General features: G+C 39.3%; 1 protein-coding gene across 2 annotated transcripts; it reads left to right on the forward strand.

Annotated features, from left to right (window-relative positions):
* Positions 1-258: 258 nt before the first annotated feature.
* Positions 259-16,598, forward strand: glis3 (GLIS family zinc finger 3). 2 transcript variants are annotated; one of them, XM_074690482.1, is made up of 11 exons: positions 259-449; positions 1,317-1,777; positions 2,738-2,903; positions 2,980-4,096; positions 9,727-9,888; positions 9,972-10,082; positions 11,081-11,222; positions 11,365-11,437; positions 13,393-13,550; positions 13,940-14,113; positions 14,264-16,598. In XM_074690482.1, exons 2-11 carry the CDS (start codon positions 1,423-1,425, stop codon positions 14,383-14,385), a joined length of 2,580 nt encoding a protein of 859 aa, XP_074546583.1. In that variant the 5' UTR covers positions 259-449; positions 1,317-1,422; the 3' UTR covers positions 14,386-16,598. The 2 variants fall into 2 exon arrangements, with proteins under 2 accessions (XP_074546583.1, XP_074546584.1); XM_074690483.1 differs by lacking the exon at positions 14,264-16,598 and having other exon boundaries at positions 13,418-13,550; positions 13,940-14,056.
* The last annotated feature ends 3,365 nt before the right edge of the window (positions 16,599-19,963 follow it).

Genomic DNA, 19,963 nt, shown 5'->3' on the forward strand with positions numbered 1-19,963 from the left:
TAAAAATTATATCAGCTACGAGTGTTTTTTGTTTTTTGTTTTTCTAGATGACGTTTTATGCATGAGCTGTCTGCAGCACGCGCACGCACGCGCACGCACGCGCGACAACGCAGCTTGTCACAAAGAGACTCAAACCTTTCAAAATAAAACATTTAATTATTCACAGGCTCAGTTTCAAGTGACGTCGTTCACTTCACGCCGTCTCAAGGGCAGGAGGGGAAGTCTAATGGGTAAAATGAAACAAGTTCCTGGAAACAGGAGCGAGGCGGGACGCTGTGGTTCAAACTCAGAGGTTCCTCCTGACTTCTCTGCTCAGCTGTGCACCCATCACAAACCAGACCAGAGACACAGGGCAGTTCATGTCCCGGTTTTATCCAGGTTGTTTAGAGCTCGGTGAACACAATGGGACATTGACAGATTGGGAGAGGTGTTGTCGACAAAGAAAGTAGGTGAGTGAACTTTTACTGCGAGTGAACACTTTGTGTTAGACGGTCAAATGGAGTAAATTAAGAATATTAATGTTTATTGAAAGAAAATGAAGTGACTATTTTAATAGCGCATTAAACAGAAAGTAGTGTTATTGCAGTCATCTATTTGTCACACAAAAAGTTTAAGCTTTTACCTAAGAGTATCTTACGAACTTAAAAATTCAAGGCTCAGAGAGCTACTACAAGTTTGAGGTTCATGTACAGACGTTTTGTTGTTGGTTTATGAATAAATCTGGTATCACTTTCTGTGATGCCCACATGTTCAGTGCACAATGCTTTTTTTCCCCCCCCTTTTTGCACTTGATGTTTTTAGACTTAATGTTTCTTTTGCACTAATCCAACAAATACCAAACATCATAAATGTGAAGCTGAAACTGAAGAGACTCCCTATCACTACTTTATTTTCATTCATGTCATTAACAGTCACATGCATATAAATTAACATTTGTATAACTGTGCCTGAGTTAGCAAAAAGGCTAGTTCCATCCATCTGTAGTCTATGACAAGATTTTAAGATAGGTGATCGTAAGAGCACTGAATTTAAAAATACATAAATAAATAGATTAATTAATTGATAAACAAAGTTGAGGGAAAAACTTTGAGCTTTATAATTGAACATTTCTGTGTTTTTGTTGTGTGACATGTTTTTTCATGCAATTAGAATCAGAAATACAATTAAATCAAATTTTTCTGCAAGAAAAGAAAGACTCTTAGTGTGATTATAAGAACAATTGATGGCATAATAACAGAAGTTGTATGCAATGTGGATGTGGTTTGCACTGAAGAGGTTGTCTGTCATTTTATTCTCTATTCTTTGTAATGTCTTAGGTATGAAAAGTGGACCCCCCGTACTCCTGTGTAAAGCTCACCTGACTCAGATCCACTTCCCCATGAGCTCAGAGCCTCAGATCAATCTCTTCAATTTGCTTTCAACATGAGTGGACAGAGCTGTCAGCTCCTGGTGTCCCCATCATTGAACATGATCCGAGGACACCAGCCCCAGTCCATCAGGATGCCCATGACTTCACCGCAGCAGGCCAGTCTCGGTCCCCCCTCGAGCGTGGAGAAAGTTAAAAAAGGGGCCATCCACCCCTATAATTCTGGGAAACAAGGTGTTGTCCTGCCAGCCTTGAGCCTGCGCAGACAGGTGTTGACTAATGGGAAACATCCAAATGTGCAGACTGCATCCTCATCTTCACACCATCAAGTATCTGTGGTTCATCCTCCAACAACAGCAGTGAGCACGAATATACAGACAGGACTCTGCTCCTCGAGGAACAGCTTCAAAGGTACAAAACAAGGAGGAAATTATGAATCAGCCTGTGATTTGAGAGTAAAAATACATATGATAAAAAAGGACAACTCTGCTGACTCTACATATGAGAGACTTTAGATGTTAGATCAGCCTCAAAAACAAAGTTAAGAAAACAATCTAGTGATACAGATAATTCAAGCACGTATCCCATAAAATAAGTCTATCAGAGTGGTTTTGTATTTATATGTTTACTTTACAAGTGTCTTAACTCCTTTACAGTTTACTCTTCATAACCTTGCTGTCTTATGCCACATGTCTCATCCCATTTATTGAGAATTAACCGAGCATAAAACTTTTCTCCAGAGAAAAAGTGGGAGGAGGTGAAAGGCTCATTAGTGATTAACAGAGCAGAAAGTGAGTCTGGCCTGTGCAGGTTAGACAGTGAAAGTCCACAATGAACTGTGTACACTTGACTCCAAGTAGACTAAACATGATAAATCTGAGTTTGATTAGGACAGATTCAAATCTGTTGTGTTATATTAAGATGGCAAGGGTAGACAAGGATTATTCTGCAGTGTATTAAGCTACTTAAAACTCAACACTTACAGCTGACATGTTGAAATGAATGTATTTATCATGATGTGAAATGTGTAAGTTAAAAAAGTTAAAATTGTAAAACTGTGCAGAAAATAAATATTTGGGGCTAAAAATGCAGGTCAGGACAGTCTGAATATGAAAAACAATCCTGATAAAATCCAGATCCTGATCCTGCCATGAAAAAATCTTGGCAAATTTTCCCCATACCGCCCCCCAATGGAGAACATTTTTCTTTAGAAGAAGCAGCGTTTGATTATGTTTACACAGCACGTAACGCTGCAGAAAACTGACCACTTATCATCTGGTATCAAGAGACAGTTAAGGGACAGGTGAATTTTTGGACACTGGTAAAGAGTTAGATGAATAACGTCCGGATCTAACTGTATTGGTTCCTCAGGCTTGTTTTCAGCAGGTGTCTCTGTGTCCCGCCCTTCAATGGAGATATTTGGTCAGCCAGCTGCTCCTAATCTGTCGGTGACCAGCAGTCCCATGACTGTTGCTCCTGTGCAACGCTTTACTGCCGGCCCTGCAGTTCCACATCCTCCTACACATACTGAAGCCAGGTTTGTGTATGAAATGTGTGGATTGATATTAATATTAAAAGGTGACACTAAAGTGGATAACAACAATGTGTTTCAGGTCGCTGCTGTCCAGAGAGTCCTTGGCATCCACCACCCTCAGTCTGTTTGAAACACAGTCAGTGTTTAGTGGCAGACATGACTGGCCGTATGGCTACCGTGCCCTCCCTCCAGTGAGTCTAGCGCCTGCCAGCGAGGGAGGAGAGCTCAGCATTTCTCCTGGTACGGCCATGTCAGGCACCACCGCCTCAGGTGGCACCAGCACCTCTGCCTCACTGCCCTCCTATCTCTTTGCGTGTGACGCTGGAAGTCCCAGACAGTCCCGTGCTAAGAAGAGAGCTCTCTCCATGTCCCCGTTGTCAGATGTCATGGGTATTGATTTCAACTCAATCATACGCACTTCACCCACCTCCCTTGTGGCGTATATCAACGGTTCTCGCAGCTCCCCAGCATCTCACCCCACTCTTTCACCTGTCCAGTCTGAGGGTTACGGTCATTTCCTGGGTGTTAGAGGCAGCTGCATTCCCCAAACGCACCCTTACAGCGTGCCAGGCTCATCGCAGGCCCTTGCCCCACAAGGAGAAGGTGGTCATTTGCAGTTGCTTGAAGAGGGAGGGGGTCTGGAGAGCCAGATGGCTAACATGGTAGTGGAGCAGCAGTGTCTCCCTGAGGAAGGAGGGGCGCTGGAGAACACTTTACAAAGCTGCAGCCAAACCAGCAACAACCTGCTGCTATCTCTGGAGCTACAGCCAACCATGCTGACGACTATCCAAGAAGCTGCATCTCCACAGGGGCCTCCACCGCCCTACCACTCACACCAGCACATCCACCTCACAAGACGTCACTTCAAATTAAAGCCGCCTTCTCAGGACTCTCTCTTGGTTCCTACTAGGCATGGCGTTAGTTTTTTACCACAGGTCCCGATGTTGGAGGAGGAAGAAGGAGAGCTAGAGGACTATGGAGCACACTGCTGCAGATGGTTGAACTGTAGTGTAGTGTTTGAGCAAAAGGAGGAGCTGGTAAGGCACATAGAAAAACTACATGTGGATCAGAGGAAGGCAGAGGACTTCACGTGCTACTGGATGGACTGTCCACGCAACTTCAAACCCTTTAATGCCCGGTACAAGCTTCTTATCCACATGAGGGTCCATTCAGGAGAGAAACCCAACAAATGCACGGTACACCTTATACAGCACAGCCTACAGAGCATCACTTTGTATTCATACTAAATTCTTCTTACACATCTTTTTCTAATGATACACTTTTACCCATTTATGGGAGAGCTGAATTGATGCAGTCAAAGCAGGAAAATGATGAATGTCAGAGAGCTACTGAGTTCAGTTCTCAGTGTTGCAGTCAAAGCCACAGTATCTATTTGAAAGCTTCAAGCCTCAGGCTGCAGAAAAAAAATCCTTTGAGGACAAATACCTTCATGTGCTCTGTGTTTACTGCTGATTTGGATCAAAAAATATAGCGGCACTCTCCTCTTACCATTTGCCGTGGGGTAATTAGCAAAGCTCTTTGATAATCGGCATGGGAGTTAAATCAATTATGTAGTTATTAAATCAGCACAAAGGAGGCCTAGCACTTCAGATCTGGCTGGGTATCGTGGCTCTCTTGTAGCCACTGGGCCTGTCAGCAGGAGGAGGTTTTGCCAGGCCTCTGTCGGACAAACTTGGCTGTGGTTCTGGGAAGGTGATGCCCCATAGTCTGGCTCTTTGCAGATGTGCATCTGTGGCCAGAGAGCTGGCATTTGTCCACGCCCCTGATTATTGATGAACCAATAGTTTTTCCTAAGATTGTTGACTATACAGATGTTTTACTTTAAAAAATGCCTTTTAGTGTAACATGAGTCTGAAATAAGCAAAGGTGCTGAAGCTATATTTAGTAAGAGCATGTGTCCTTTAATGCCATGTTTGGCCTGACAATCCCAATGACCTAATGTTCTGAGGACTCTTGATGGCAGTTCCTGGGTATTAAGTTGTCCTGCTACAGTTCTTCTTCCCCTGATGGTGATGGTTAGATCTGTTTAATATTAGTGTAATTCAACCACTTCAACAAAGAAAGTTTGAAAACAAGTTAAAGAATTAGTTACAAGCAATGACTGAAGCTCTGAATTTGGAAACAAACTTGACATCAGAAGTCCTGCCCCTTCTTGATTTTGATTGGGCAGTGATAAGAACTGACTTAGATGGGTGTGGCAGTTTTCCAAGAGTTAAAGAGCTGGGTATTCTGCTTTCCCATATTCAAAACATAGATGTAGAAAAACATTTTTGGGTGTCCATACTAAACCAGATTTTTTTAACCACGAAATATACATCCCTGAATCTGTCTGTAAACTATTAAAAACACTCTGTTTTAACAATAGAAAAAAATATTAAGGGGATTTGCTGAAATGGTAAGGCCATTATATATATGGATCTCCTAACTAGTTCTTCACACGTATTGCCCATAGCTCTGCACCTCATACACTTCCAAAGAGCTGACCAATCAGAAGGAAGGTGGTTTGTGGAGTGAGGAGTCTTAAAGAGACAGCAGCTAAAAGAAAGCATATCAGGCAGATGCAAAAATAAGGGTTTCCTCAAACACCACTGTGAGAAGAATATGAATTTTAAACTGTAAACAACGTAAAGCCTTTTTTAAGGGACAGGATGAAAACCTAAAAAATTATAGAGACACAATGCCATCTCTTTAAGCTATTTTCCACTCAGAGCATTGCAGCAAAAAACACTTGACAGAGAGGGGTTTTTTGTCTCAAGAGACACTGAGCTACGATGAAATTTGACCTCATTAACTTTGTAAATAGACACTGCCAGCAGAAAAAAAGATAGCCTAAAATAAATTACTCTATTAGGTACAAGTCAAGCATGTACAGGAAAGCACTGGCTTAACTAGGACCAGTTAACCTGCCAAACTAAATATGTGTGGATTCAGAAGTTTCATTGGTAACTTGTAACTTCTTTTAGCAGCTCATGCACACATGACTTCAGCAACACACCTGCTTTGCTGAATGTCAATATTATGTTAGAAGAACTGTGGTTGTCATCTTCTTTATGCGTCTGCACGCTGATGTTAAAGCTAATTCAAAACATATCTGAGGAAATACAGTTGGAACAAATTTAATGGTTATTATTACTTCCTATATGGTAGTATGCTTCTGCTGGTGTAAGAGAAAATAAATAGGTTTGAAAATGAGTCAAACATCAACTCAGCCAAGTATCAGTATTAAATGTAGTGCCAGTCAATACTTGACTATTTCAAAACATTCACCAAAGTCTGTGCGGTTCATTGTGGAAATGCTTTAGTGTAATATCAGTTCCTCATGCAGTTGGTCAAATATTTCACTGAGAGCAAAAGCGCTCATCCTTCAGTTGACACTAAAGAAAAAGCGAGAGGGTCACAGGGTGAAAAGAAAAACTTGTCATCCTGCGGGGATAATTCTGCTGTGTACACATTGTCAAGACAATCAGAGTACACATCAATTGGGGACCAGTGCTGGCCCAAACAGCTATTAGACTGACATTTCATTTCACCACTGCCACCTTTAACTCCCCTCCATGTCTGTCCCATAGTGAAAAACACGAGAATAAGATGAGGAATTGACAATCCACAGACCAAACATGCTCCATGTTGCTGCTTTTAACTAGTCAATTATTAACCACATGCATAACTGCAGTCGACCTTTTGTACTAAAATGCTCACTTATTAGCTGAGGCCTGATCTGTTGCCATGAGGCTGCAAACGTTGATGGCATAGTCTGTGTTCCTTGTAATCTCTATAAAAGATTGAAATGTAATGTAGAAAGTGTAAATAGAGCATTGCCAGGGACTAAAAGAAGGCTCAGAGTGGTACTTACGTTTCTTTTTTAATCAAAGAAAAGAATCCATGTTCTAAGATTTTCCTCAAGTTTGGTTTTGAACATTGTGATGGACTTTAAAACATTTTCTGTCCCAGCATGAGTGTGTGAAATTAATCATATTTCCTCTGAATTTACGCCTGGTGCAAATATAACACCGGATAAGAAAAGTGTGAATATCATGGGAAGGTTATTCTAAAATTGTGGCTATGCTAAAATTAGAAGCGGAGCCAATCTTTCAAATTACACCATGCTCCAAGGTCTCGGGTCCGCTTATTTTCTTTCTTTTTTTCAGAAATGATTGGCAGGTGAACAAACTGAAGCGTGATAAATGAAGTGCGAGTCGGCAGCAGAACAATGCAGTAGCTAGTGTCACACCGTGAACATACAAGGCATGCCTAGGCTTGTACCTGCCATCTCACGATCTCTTTAATGATGGTTTAAGTGTTGGCTGGCATATCCTTGACCCTCAGGTGTGTTTACATCTGTCACCGTGAGTTTTACACAGTGAGGAGGTTAAAAACCGCATCAGGAACTGGTAATTCAAGTTGCTATCACCACAAGTCGATGCAAGATCAATTTTGATGACGTTTGTTTTGAATCCTGTTGTAAAGCTATTTCTATCTTATCACAAAAAATTGTATTGTGCCAGGAAAATCTACAACTGTAGAAATCAGTTCTTCGGGATGCAATGATCTGACTTTTTAAGTCCAGATACCATTACCAATACCTGGGCTTTGGTATTGGCTGATGCAGATTCTGATCCAGTCTGATACCACTTAACATCCTTTTTCTTAATACAAAGGGTTAGAATTATGTTTTGGTAACTTCAGGCTGTGTTAACTTTTTACAACAATGTTGTATTATTATTACATCATGGGAATATAAATATGAAAATGTTTGGTGAGTGAATCTCAAACGCTAACAGGAATTTTATTTACAAAATTACATTTTTCACCGATTTTAGATGTACCTTTTTGAGTTGGTATTGGAACTGATTCTCAGTATCAGGATGGGATTGATGCACTTTTTTAAGCTGCTATGTGTTTTGATTTGTATTTCGGCCTCTGCCCCACATTTAGAGTATTCCTCATGTATCATGCTGGCAGGATTTTAAAAGTCAGTGCAGACGGGGACTGAGAAGCTGAACATATTCAGTGTGAGGAAACAGGTGAGAGAAAAAGAGCAAAGGGGGTAGAAATATCGCTGGTGGAGTCCAGAGTGAGCTGACCTCCAAGTAGGACTGGGCAAGGCGCAGACGCTGCTGGCACAGACCGCAGCTGTCATTGTTCAGCCAGGGCATGAGTACCTGCCAGGACCTGTCAGGAGCTGGCTGTATCACTGATCTACACTGAGGAGCCGTGCTGCTTTCTTTTCACGGACCAAACGTCCCTCGCGACAGAGTAAAAAGCCCTCGGTGCTTTATGAGAGCTTCATGAGACAGACAGGGAGAGAGTTACACTGTTGCACAGCTCTGGCTGCTTCTCTGGGGTTGGCAGCAGCTTTACACTGCTTCTCGCTTGTCTGTTCGCTTTGGTTCATAGGGACTATTTATCTCTGTCTGGACAGTTTTCTCTTGTGGTACTCGAACTTAAAAGTCTGTTGTTAATTTATTTCAAAACTATGTTTAGATTTAGAGCCTTAAAGAGTATCTCACTGAAGCTAATTTCTCATGTCTTGTGACTTTCAATTTCTTGTAACAAAACAATTTGTTTCAAAGGATGCATAGCTAAAAATAATGATTGTGAAAAAATAGATGTTTTGACTGGGTAATTGTGGTTTTTGCGAATAATTGATACCAGAGAAACACTGGTGAGAAACAAAGGAAAGCATGTCTGTCTGGAATGTCAGAGGAATGTTATAAGTGAACCATTAATGTGAAGAAAACATTTTAATTTTGGCTTTCTCTGTGATGACTCGGAGGTATCGGTATGTGAAGAATCTGCTCTTGGTCAGAGAAATAACATAACTGGACATGGTTTAGTGTTTTCTTCATCAGGCTGAGTAAGGACATACCAACCCCCCTGCAAACAGGAAGGGGAGAGCAGATTCCCGACACTACAGAAGAGAAACGTCTAAGAGTCACGTATTTTAGGGGTGAGGTCATTGTGGGCTCATGATGCAGCAGAAAGAGCTCCTGCTGGTTCACATTTCCGTGTTAGTAAGACCTGATTTTGATGTTTCAAAAGGTATAAAAAATAGTTTGTCTTTAGCATGAGGTTTGCAGAATCTTTTCTCTCTGTCTTATTTTTTTATTTTATTTTTTGCTGATGATTGGTCTTAACTGCTGTCAAGGTGATTTGAAATACAGGGTGGGAAACACATTTAACAATGAAGTGATGAGTGTCCAAACACTGACCCCTGCTGGTGAAAGACACACTCCTCAGAAATGTAGTACTTGAAAAAATTATGGTGTATTTGTGTCCATGTATAATATTTAAGTTGAAATAATGGGAGATATTTATAAATATAAACTTATGGGTTTTAAGACTCAAAAAGCAGAGTAATTTAACCTTCTCAGCCATCCTTTGGGGGGAAAATAGTTCCTAATAAATGCATACCACCAGAAGATGAAACAAGGTGGGAACTCTTTGTATCATTTTGGTTTTATAAATCTTTAGGTATTAGTTAACCTGCCTACCTTGACTATAATCTTTATGCGACAACCGCTGTTAGAGCTTATACTTTATTTGCACAAGAGCAATTTCAAAGGTTTTCTTTAGATGTGTGGTTAAACCCACCCACACACCGAGGTCAGCATGCCTTTGACTGCAGAGACAGCTCACAAGCCCATAGCTCCAGGTGCAACATCAGGTTAGAGACGCACATTGGGCTTGTATAGATAAATGAACTATCATCCATTAGCAGCCAAAGAAGAACTCAAAATGAATGACTCCAAGGCAACCCGGTGGCATGGACTACAGCCTTTCACGTCTTTTCATGTGATTACAGTTTGAGGGCTGCAAGAAAGCTTTCTCACGACTCGAAAATCTGAAGATCCACCTGCGGAGCCACACCGGGGAGAAGCCGTACCTGTGTCAGCACCCAGGATGTCACAAGGCCTTCAGCAACTCGAGTGACAGAGCCAAACATCAGCGAACACACCTGGAAACAGTAAGTGGAAGCCTCATACATACTTTCATGTTTTGTGGCTCAGAGAATGACTGTCTTTGCTTTTTGTGTGTTTGATCGTACAGAAGCCGTATACGTGTCAGGTGCCTGGCTGTGCAAAGCGTTACACTGACCCCAGCTCTTTGAGGAAACACGTGAAATCCCACACTACTAAAGAACGGCAGTTAAGGAAGAAGGTACAGTAAGTGCATCCACAATGTAGTGTCTGACTTTTTTTTTTTTTCCTTTTCATCATTTTTCAAATACACAAAGATCACACTTAATCTTTCAGTGTATTACACGCATGCAGTCAGATATAAATATCACACAAGTCAGCTTGTCAGTCAAACTAGATAATAAAAACATGATTACGCTGTTTGCCACATCTATTGTTTTAACTCATCTCATTATACATTTAAGGTCACTGAAAAACTTACATCAAGGTGCAGCAGTGCCATGAAGAGCTTTGCGTGTGCGAGATATGTAGATTTTACCATATATGTATACTATATATATGTATGCTGTATATATATATATATATATATATATATATATATATATATATATATATATATATATATATATATATATATATATATATATATATATATATATATATATATATATATATATATATATATATATATATATATATATATATAAATATATATATAGCCTATATATGTATGAAAAGTGACATTATAAGGAGTCTCCCACATGAAAAAGTTCTTTCATCTAACTCAGGTAAAGGTAATTTAATTTCCATGTGCAGCACATGGTATTTATATCATCTATCAAGTCCTCTGCAGAAACCCAGCTTGTTTACTCTATTACCACCCACCCACATATGAACCCAGTTATTGTTTCTTTAACTGTCAAACTCAATGTTTGGTTTTATTTATAACTAAATTTATTCTGGCACACTCATTACATCAAATTAAGTTTCACTTTATTATTTCTCCAGAGGTTTAGTAATGGCAGATTCCTGAGATTGGTACAAATGACATACACCTGCACAAGGAATTCAATGAACACGCTGACGTGCTTAACTATATTAGGAAGACAGGAGTTGGCACAAACAGAGTATGCATCGTAATTAAACAATCTGGTATTCTGAAACAGCTCTCTGTGGGTGTTTTAAGTAGTTAAATGTTACATATCTTCAGCTGTTTGTGTATATGCTCCATTTCTGTAGATAAAATCTGCTTCTGGTGTGACCCAGGACACGCTCACAGACTGTTTAACCATCCAGCCGTTACAGCCATGTCTTTCTCCTCTGGCAAGGATAGAAAACAACTTGAACTCTTCCCCCGGTGCATCCCACGAGTCTTTCTCTGGTAGGTTAAAGCTCTCAGCACTGAGGACTTCATAGATAGAAAGGTTTTAACAAATATAAACCAAAAGAGACTGAATTTGGGCTCATTCATTAGACATTAGCTGTGGTGGACAGCCCTGAAGTATCTTTCATCCTTTCCTCAGCTGCTCCACAGGGAGAAGACTCTTCCAGTAATCTTCATCTGGCTCTGTTGTGCTCCTTACAAGATAATTACAGGTACTGGGAGTCTTTATGTTTTTCTTTTATTTTATTAAGTTATAAAATTACACCAAAAATTGTATTTTTAAAAAGTTTAGTTAAGCTCTTTTATCAAATCTGTTAATATATCAAATGAATAGAAATTGAAACTCAACACTAATAGAACTATTTGTGACCACATTAGCACAACCACTGAATTTTGTTGCAATATCTCACTTTCTTCCAGGTTATGAATAGCATATTTAGGGTATCCTATGAGTCATTTTGTTACTGCTGAATATATCATAAACTGTAAAAGAGTGTCGCTATAAATTATTACTAAGGTAGAAGGTTAAAGGAAATGCAAAAACGTAACAGGATTACTGTAAGTTCCTGGCAAATTTTTCCCTACTGTTAGCCAGGACATGACACAACAGAAAAACAACTTAAATGACAACAACAGCTGTTGTTTCCAGAGGCTAACAGACAAATTTGTTGAGTTACCTTAAAAGATTGATAAGCATCGGAAATAAAAAACTTTACTTTATAAATTAAGCAGAAATTTTGGCAAAATTCAAAGTTAAGACACAACATTCGATCACCATTAGTTAAGTCAGCTAATGTTTGCATCTAGGCATATAGATTATTATGGTTAGCTAACACTACTTATACTGTTGAGACGTGTTAGCTAACATCATGGTTAGCTAAAAATTCCAAACTAACATCACAGTTTGCTAATGCTACTTAAATGTGATGTTAGGTGGTGTTATGAAGCACAATTAGAGCCATGAATTCTTCTGTAATATTAGCTTGGGGGGTGCTCACAATAATTTTAGCCTGAGAATGACCGCAGTTGTACTTATCACAAAATCAGCAAGCAAACGCAGTTGGAAACATAGAAAATAAGAATCTAATTTTGGCTGTTACTTTTTGCATGTTTATAATTCTAACAGAGACTGTTTTAAATGATTCACAGACCCTTTTTCTCCCTTTTAATGATTTGAATCAACTAATTTAATCGTTAGTTGCCATGACTTCATGTCATAAGCTTAAAATTAGAATAATGAGTTTAGCAGAAAGCCTTACTTGGGAGTCTCAGTTGTTTCATTTTATTTATATTTTAATTCATGCAGGTTTTGGTTGCATGAGGCTTTACAGGTTGGAGATGGCCAGTGACACATTTCATTGGTCAACCCAAAGAAAACCTCCCTTCATCTATACACTTCAAAGCATGTGATGGAGTATTTCTGTCTTTCTGAGCAGCCAGATGCTCACGGCTCCTGACTGGCTTTGATTGTCCATGTAGCAGCGGTAGGCCAAAGCTTTCACCACAGGACTTTGGGTAGACAATTGGCCTCTGAAAGCAGACCTTGCATTGCCTCATTGCTCTGTACCGCTGATATAAATGGATGCTATAGCCACCGACAAGAGCAGCTGAGGAATTCAATAAGTGAATCATAATATCTACAAAATACCATTTAAGATCCAGTGGGAGAAGAGAGGCGTAATTACTTTTTTTAGATGTTAAATCGATTGTGAAATCCTTGTTGCCATTTTCTGCACACTTTGGTGGGATTCCTTCGAGCTCCCATTCATTCAGAGCAAACTTTGGCTCCTTTTATAATCCTTATGTGTTTCTCGGCCAAATCTAACAGCAGGGGTGTCAGCTGCTGTGACTGCTGAGGCAGTGTTTAGATATACAAATTTAGCCCTGTTTGATGTCACAATGAGTTGAGTACATCTAAAAGTAACATATTAAACAATGGGGTGATGAAAATTTAAGGCTTAGACTCACTTTAAGGTGTATTGGTATGTATGCAAAACTGTTAGAAATAAAAGACGTTTCCAATTTTCACTGATATGCAAAAACAATGTCTCTATATTAATGATATATTTTCCATCTCTAGAGTCACAAGCCTTGTTTTTTGACACTTCTATTGTAAATTTTCTTAATTCCACGAGAAAAATATTTAATTCAGTCTGAAATATTTCAGGTGTGTTGATCCTTCCCCTCACCAGCTTTTCTCCAGGGACCAGTGTGAGCCTTGCTCTTCCACCTGCATCCCCCGACCTCCCGTTGGGACATCCCTGCAGAACAACTGCAATCTAAAGCACCCCAGGCAGCCTCCTGATCTGGCAGATCACAATCAAGGTACTTTTGGAGTTATCATCGATGCATTCCTCAAACAGATGTAAATACAATCCCATGGTTTAAAGCGTGAAGCTGCAAGTTCAAAAAGGTTTAATACCCTATTTTAAAAAAAATGTCACACCTGCACTTTAATCATATGATATATCTGTCAAGGAGGCAGCTGATGATTTTCTAATTCTGCACTGCTCATCTCGATGCACCTTTACCTTTAAATAGGTTGGTGTTGACAAAGTGTTCAGAATGGCGCGCTTTAGTTTTAACTACTGAGACAAAGATGATGTTTTTAAAGGCTGTAATGCACAGTTATTTCCTCTATAAGAGCTAATTGGCTCAGACTCCTCATTGACTCTCCTTGACGCAAGTATGATGCTCTTTCATTTATCCTGCAGAGCTCGCAGGGCAGATGAAGATACTATATTCTCCTTCACAATATGATGGAATAACAGCACAGTCAGAATCGGGTCACCTGATGCAAGATGATGCCTTTGGTGACAGACTCGCTCCGGCAGTCAATAATCCCAATGGGGTGTCCGCTTCACCAACAGCTCTTTCCTGCAACACAGGTAATGAAAGTCTGCTTTGTCCACAATTGCTCAAGAAAGAGCAATTTTATTGCCACTGGATTTCACAACTCTCACTGTGTATACAAGAAACTAGATATTTCTCTGCATGTTTGTGTGTCTCCATGTGTGTGTGTGTGTGGGTGTGTGCAGGATTTGATGTCCACAGCCGAGCAGAAGGTGTTGCTCCTGATGAAGAAGTGCACAGAGGGGATTTCTTCAGTGTGGTAGACCACAGGTCAAGTCAGATCTCTTGCTTCTATAATGAGGGATGATTGTTATCCTTTGTTCTGTTGAAGGTTTAAGTGACATGAAGAATAAAAATAACTCTGTGTCTGATGAGGCCAGCAGGTACGGCCATGTCGCCATTCTATATGATGGTACTTCTAAATCAATCAAGGAGCTCTTTTCAAGAGTTGAAAGTTTTCTTTAGCTCAGTGTTTTCTTTGAGATTATCCAGAGCAGTGAAAGTAGAGAGAATTGGTCTGCTGGTGTGAGAAAAAGCTAATATTTGACATTCAAGGATAAAAGAAAGGGGAATTTAGGAAGTTGGTAAAGCTTTGAAGATACAACAGAGAAATCGACTGTATTAAAGAAAGAACATGAAGTAAACACTAAACAGAATCAAAAAGGAGTGTTCAAATGTGGGTCAGAACAGCCGAGTATAGCTGTCAGATATGAGAAGGTTTTAGATTCAACTGTGCCATGGATGCAGGCCCAAGTTTATAGTCTAAGTACAATATTTAAATTGAATAGATAGTTTCAGTCTTAAAGGCACGGTGAGGACCATCCAGAAAAAGTAATATGTTTTAGGAATATGAACTCAGTTTTCCATGAGCACCACCTCCACTATCATAAATCTGTGACTCTTGCCAAGACATGCATATGTTTTGGAACCAACCAGTCAGGGACCAAGAGCCACAAAAATCACTGTGGTACTACAAAGAGCCACATCACACACGTGGTCTTACAAACACACTTCCACTCACACATATATGAGATAACATAAAAGGCGAATCATTATGTTTCCAATTTTCAAAGCGAGATTTATTGTGTTTTTAAGTGTGTTTACATTTGTACTTGGAGCCGTGTCAAAGACAAATGTCTGTTTTACTGCTGAAGAGACAAAGTTCTATCTATCTATCTATCTATCTATCTATCTATCTATCTATCTATCTATCTATCTATCTATCTATCTATCTATCTATCTATCTATCTATCTATCTATCTATCTATCTATCTGTCTATCTATTGTGGAGCTGGATACATAGATAGATAGACAGATAGATAGGTAGATATGAGCACCTGAGCTATTAAGAGGAGCACATGTAGAGGAGAGAAACTGAAACTTAAGTATCAATCTCATCACCCAAGTATTGGTCAGTACTGATCCCAACTTTGGCATCAGTATATCAGTATTTTAGATTGATCAGCATATTGTTACTCATCACTATATAGTAGATAGAAGAGCCACAAACTGAAAGGCAAAGAGCCACATGTGGCTCATGAGCCACAGGTTGGCCACCCCTGACTTAGAACATGAGTTTGTCCAATCAGAGGCACAGCTCAGCAGCTTGACAGGTGGGCAACCTTATTTTCAACATGGCCCCTGTATAATATTTGCTTCTTCAAGAAAAAGGATGGATCAAGGGCAGTATAGTAAGTCTGACCCAACCACAGATGCTGAGATGTAGTATTTTAGAAATGTTTTGCACTGGTACTGCTAATCCCATTTCAAATCTTGGGTTATAAACAGGTGAATATATTCAAGTGAGACGATTTTAAGATCACTCATAAAGTCCTCACAGTGCCTTTAAGTCTCCAGTATTACTCTTTAGAATCTAGTATTAGGAGTAGAAAATCACCTACTTCCTGGTCAAAGTTCCTGCAGTGAAATCCCATCTTTGGATGCTGTAAATATAAATTATGGAACCTAAGTCAGTGTTCTTAGTCTTGATTTTATTTCTCTGTCTCTGGTCAACTCAACACTGTCTTCAGGACTCTTAAACTGTACACTTCACTGTAAAGTTTTGCACTATCCCCAACACTGTAATCAAAGTGGGGTATGTAAAGGAATATCTTTTACTGAGGTTTTTCTCAGCCTCATGGTTTTGTATCTATAGTAACAAGACAACCTGACCACTTCAGTGTACGAGAAACACTCAATTTCAAACCTAAGAGGGAAGGGGCTGAGCTGAGCAGGAGTAACACTAAGAGTAACAAAGAGAAAGACGACTTGCACACTGCAGGGCGCCAGCGCTCCTGATGATTTCACTCACCAGGTCAGTAGCCCTGCAATGTGAGAGACATCTTTTTGTGGTGTTTATAGACAGAACATATAACAGTGTGCTGTCCTTCATCATGAAGCAGATTTGTATCCTTTATCAGAAATGATTTTGTAATTTAGTTGGTTTACTGCAAATTACTCACACTTGAATTTAAAACTGACCTTAAGTAGAAGCACTACAGAACAGTGTACTTTTTTATTTCCCAGCAGCTGTTTATTATAGTAAATTTTTCATACTGTATGAAATTCTCTTGTGCAATTATGTATTTTTTAATTGTTGAATTTCAATAACCATTTAGCCGTATCACAATCGCTTGTTAAAAGCCAAGTTATTTGCATTTAGAAATGATCACTAGCTACATGAAGTATTTGTTAAGTAGAAACGGTGGGATTACAAAAATAAAATAACAGAGCTTAAATTTTTTATGTATTTTAAATGGATCAAGTAAAGTTTGTGGAAAAACTGTTGACTCATGATTTTTGTCTCAGTCATCAAGGCAGGGGTGGAAAAGGTGCACAGCTGAGTTAAAGTTTGGATCCTTCTCATCAAATCTTACTCCATTACAATCGAAAGTTGCTGAATTATTTTATTACTTGAGTTAAAGTGTTGGTGTGCCTGCTCCCAGGAAAACTGAAGTATTCAAAATACTTAAAAGATATACATAAATATTTTGTATCTTCACAATGCATGTGTGCAGTTAAGAATCATGTTTCTGCAGAAAACATTTCAAATTGCTTAAAATGATACCATGGAAAAAAAACAGCAACTAAGTTACTACAAGCAGAGAAAACATAGTTAAAAACATTTAGCTGGAATAAAACTTGTGTTCAGCTTCATATCTTGACGTGCTCTCTGACAGTGAGTTCTCAGGTTCTCCATCAGGCTGTTCCACAGATGGGGAAAGATGCCTCACCGAAAGTTCGTGTTCCAGTTTTAGGGATTATTAAAAGGCCAGTGCCCAAGGATCTCAGGGTCAGCAATAGTTCATATGAAAAAAGCAATTCTCAAAGACAAGGCCCAAGCAGTTGGCCTAGTGCTGCTCCTGGGGGTAGAGTGTTGAGGGGGCAGCCCAGGCTCAGGTCCGGCCTGTGGCTTCTCTACCTCATGTTGCTCCCCACTCTCACCACTGTCCTGTTCTCTGATGGAAGGAATAAAAAGCCAGAAAAAAAAAACCTAAAGGAGCAACAACAACAAAAAAAAACTTGCTGCATGAACTGAGGATATGGACGTAATTGTTCAGGTTTGAATTGCTGAGGTGACGAAGAAAAGAAAAGAAAACTCATCAATTGACACCAGACCAAAAGTAGCAGTGACGAGAGCACAGGTAGAAATGTAGTGAAGTAAAAATCACAGGTTGCCCCAAAGAAAATAAAACTCATTTAAAGTACAGATACTCAGTTAATGTACTAAAGTAATTTTATTTTGTTACTTTCCATCACTGAATCTAGATCAGGGTAATTCTTGATACAATAAAAGCAACTTATATGGTTCTTGAAGGGTGTCTCCTCAAAAACTGAAGAGGTCTTTGAGAAAAGAGGTGAAAGATTCAAGAACTCTGGTTGCCTTTATTGACTGAAGCTTAGACTTACTTAAAATTGTTCATATGCATGTTGTAGTCCCAAGTTGTTTCACTCAGTTTCATCAAACACATTTGGGGAAGTTTATGGAAGCTCCCCCAAGTGGATGATTTTAAAGGTTTCAGTCCCCAAAAAACAAAAATGCGCTTTTCTGTTTGCGGCAATGAGCCTCGACTCTCAGCAGCTATCAATGACAGAAACTACTCCAAAACTCATAAAGGAAACAAGAAACAGCCTCTTGTTTCTGTGTGACAAAGGCCAGATTTCTTTGCCGCTCTGAAAATGCCTCAACAAACACTTTGAGTGGATTTCTTTTAAGGTGTTTGCAGCGACCTTGCAGTCAGGAGTAATAAGCCTTTTTAATGAATTCAGTCAGTATCTGTGTGGAGTCATTATCCCTGCTAGTATTGTGAAAGCGAGTAAAACTTTCAAAGCACAACAAAGTGCTTCCCTTATCCAGGCAGTATGAATAAGAGACTGAATTTCCAGAGGCATGATCTAATGTTCAGTAAACCACAGAAATAATTAGCAATCACTGCTGTGTACCTGAGTGGTATGTAAAAGCATCATGCGCCAGTCTTCACAGCAGTCTATTTTACTGTATGAAATTGGAAGAACAAACTGTATTACTTGAAAATAATTCTTTTAGCAAAAGAGCGCCGTGCTTCAGACGGGGGTTTCAGTAGTTGCTTAGCAACATCAACAGCTTTTCCAAAAAGCATGTGTTTAGTTCTGCTAACTGAAAAAAAAGTGCCGTGCAGTGGACACAGGTGGTTGGTAAAGCTTTGTGTACAGTGGGAAGCCTCTTAACAATGCTGGTTTTGTTTGTTTACTTGGACTAAATGGAAAAGTTGGTGTTGTTGCTATTGTTTTGTTGTTCAAGCCCAACTTGAGACTTTTAAATATTGTAGCTTTGGAGTTCTTTGCTTTTTTTTTTTTAACCAAATCCTAATTTACAACATCTTTTAAAAGTGACAACTGTCTATATTTTTTTGTGTGAGTGCAGCACATTTTGTGAGTTAAAAGCAATAACACAGCTGCAAACATGGTCAACAAACCTTTGAAACAAAGTTTGATTATTCCGGTACAATAATATGTAGGGTTTTACTTTTTATAATCAGAGGACAACTTGAGAAAGCAACACAAGATGCGACATGTTGGACAAAAACAAAACAGAACAACAGAAAGTCAGTCACCCTCAGCCTATTCTGCCATCTGGTATAGTGATTACTGGGCACTGCTTGTGCACACTAATAACTACAATTTTACACCAAAACTGCGATGAAGAGGTCAGTGAAAGGCACTTAATCAGTCTGTATTTGTTTGTAAGTGTGATAGCATCAACTGTGCCCAATCTTTCTCTCATATGCTGCATTCTTCCTCTAAATTAGCTGCTCCCAGAGTCAAAGACTATTTACAATAAATGTAAAACCCACAACTGTAAAAGCATAAATAAAATTGAGGTTGAATTTCATATAAAACCAGATCTAGTTTTCCATATTTCTTTGTTGCAGCAAGACCTTGAAGTGACTAAACTAGGATAACAGTATTGTTTGGGCTGAAAGGATATCTGATTTTCTAGCAATTAGCAAAATAAAGTATTCAAGGCTAGTTTTTTACTTGTCTCTATTTTCTTTTGGATTGGCCTATTGGTGTTCCATGATATAAGCCACAGGAAAGTGTTCATTGGTGAGAAACAAAAGAAAGGGCAACACCCAGATGGTGCTATAAGTTCCACTGTCATTCTCCATGTAAGTCAACTGCCTATCATTGAAGCAGGAAGTAATCACCTGTGAAAGAATTGAAAGCTTTGCCATTAGTCATAACCTGAGTGAACTTAATCGTGATTATGGGGGTTCTCCTAAAGCAATGTATAAGTTATTGTTAAATGATGAAGGTCCTAGATTGAAGCTAAAAAGTACAAGGAAAGAAAAGTCAGATGGATATCATATTTTCAGGAACAGGTATTGTTTATAAGCGTGCCCTAA

This window comes from Halichoeres trimaculatus, unplaced genomic scaffold, assembly GCF_033239565.1.
Source record: "Halichoeres trimaculatus isolate MK-OKI-2021-1 unplaced genomic scaffold, fHalTri1.1 fHalTri1_scaffold_16, whole genome shotgun sequence".
Lineage (NCBI taxonomy): Eukaryota > Metazoa > Chordata > Actinopteri > Labriformes > Labridae > Halichoeres > Halichoeres trimaculatus.

Excerpts from the sequence above, each read along its gene's own strand:
- glis3 (XM_074690482.1), top strand. The coding sequence starts at position 1,423 with ATGAGTGGACAGAGCTGTCAGCTCCTGGTGTCCCCATCATTGAACATG. Across the intron at positions 10,083-11,080 it reads AACGGCAGTTAAGGAAGAAG|ATAAAATCTGCTTCTGGTGT; the intron begins GTACAGTAAGTG and ends CCATTTCTGTAG. Across the intron at positions 11,438-13,392 it reads TCCTTACAAGATAATTACAG|GTGTGTTGATCCTTCCCCTC; the intron begins GTACTGGGAGTC and ends GAAATATTTCAG.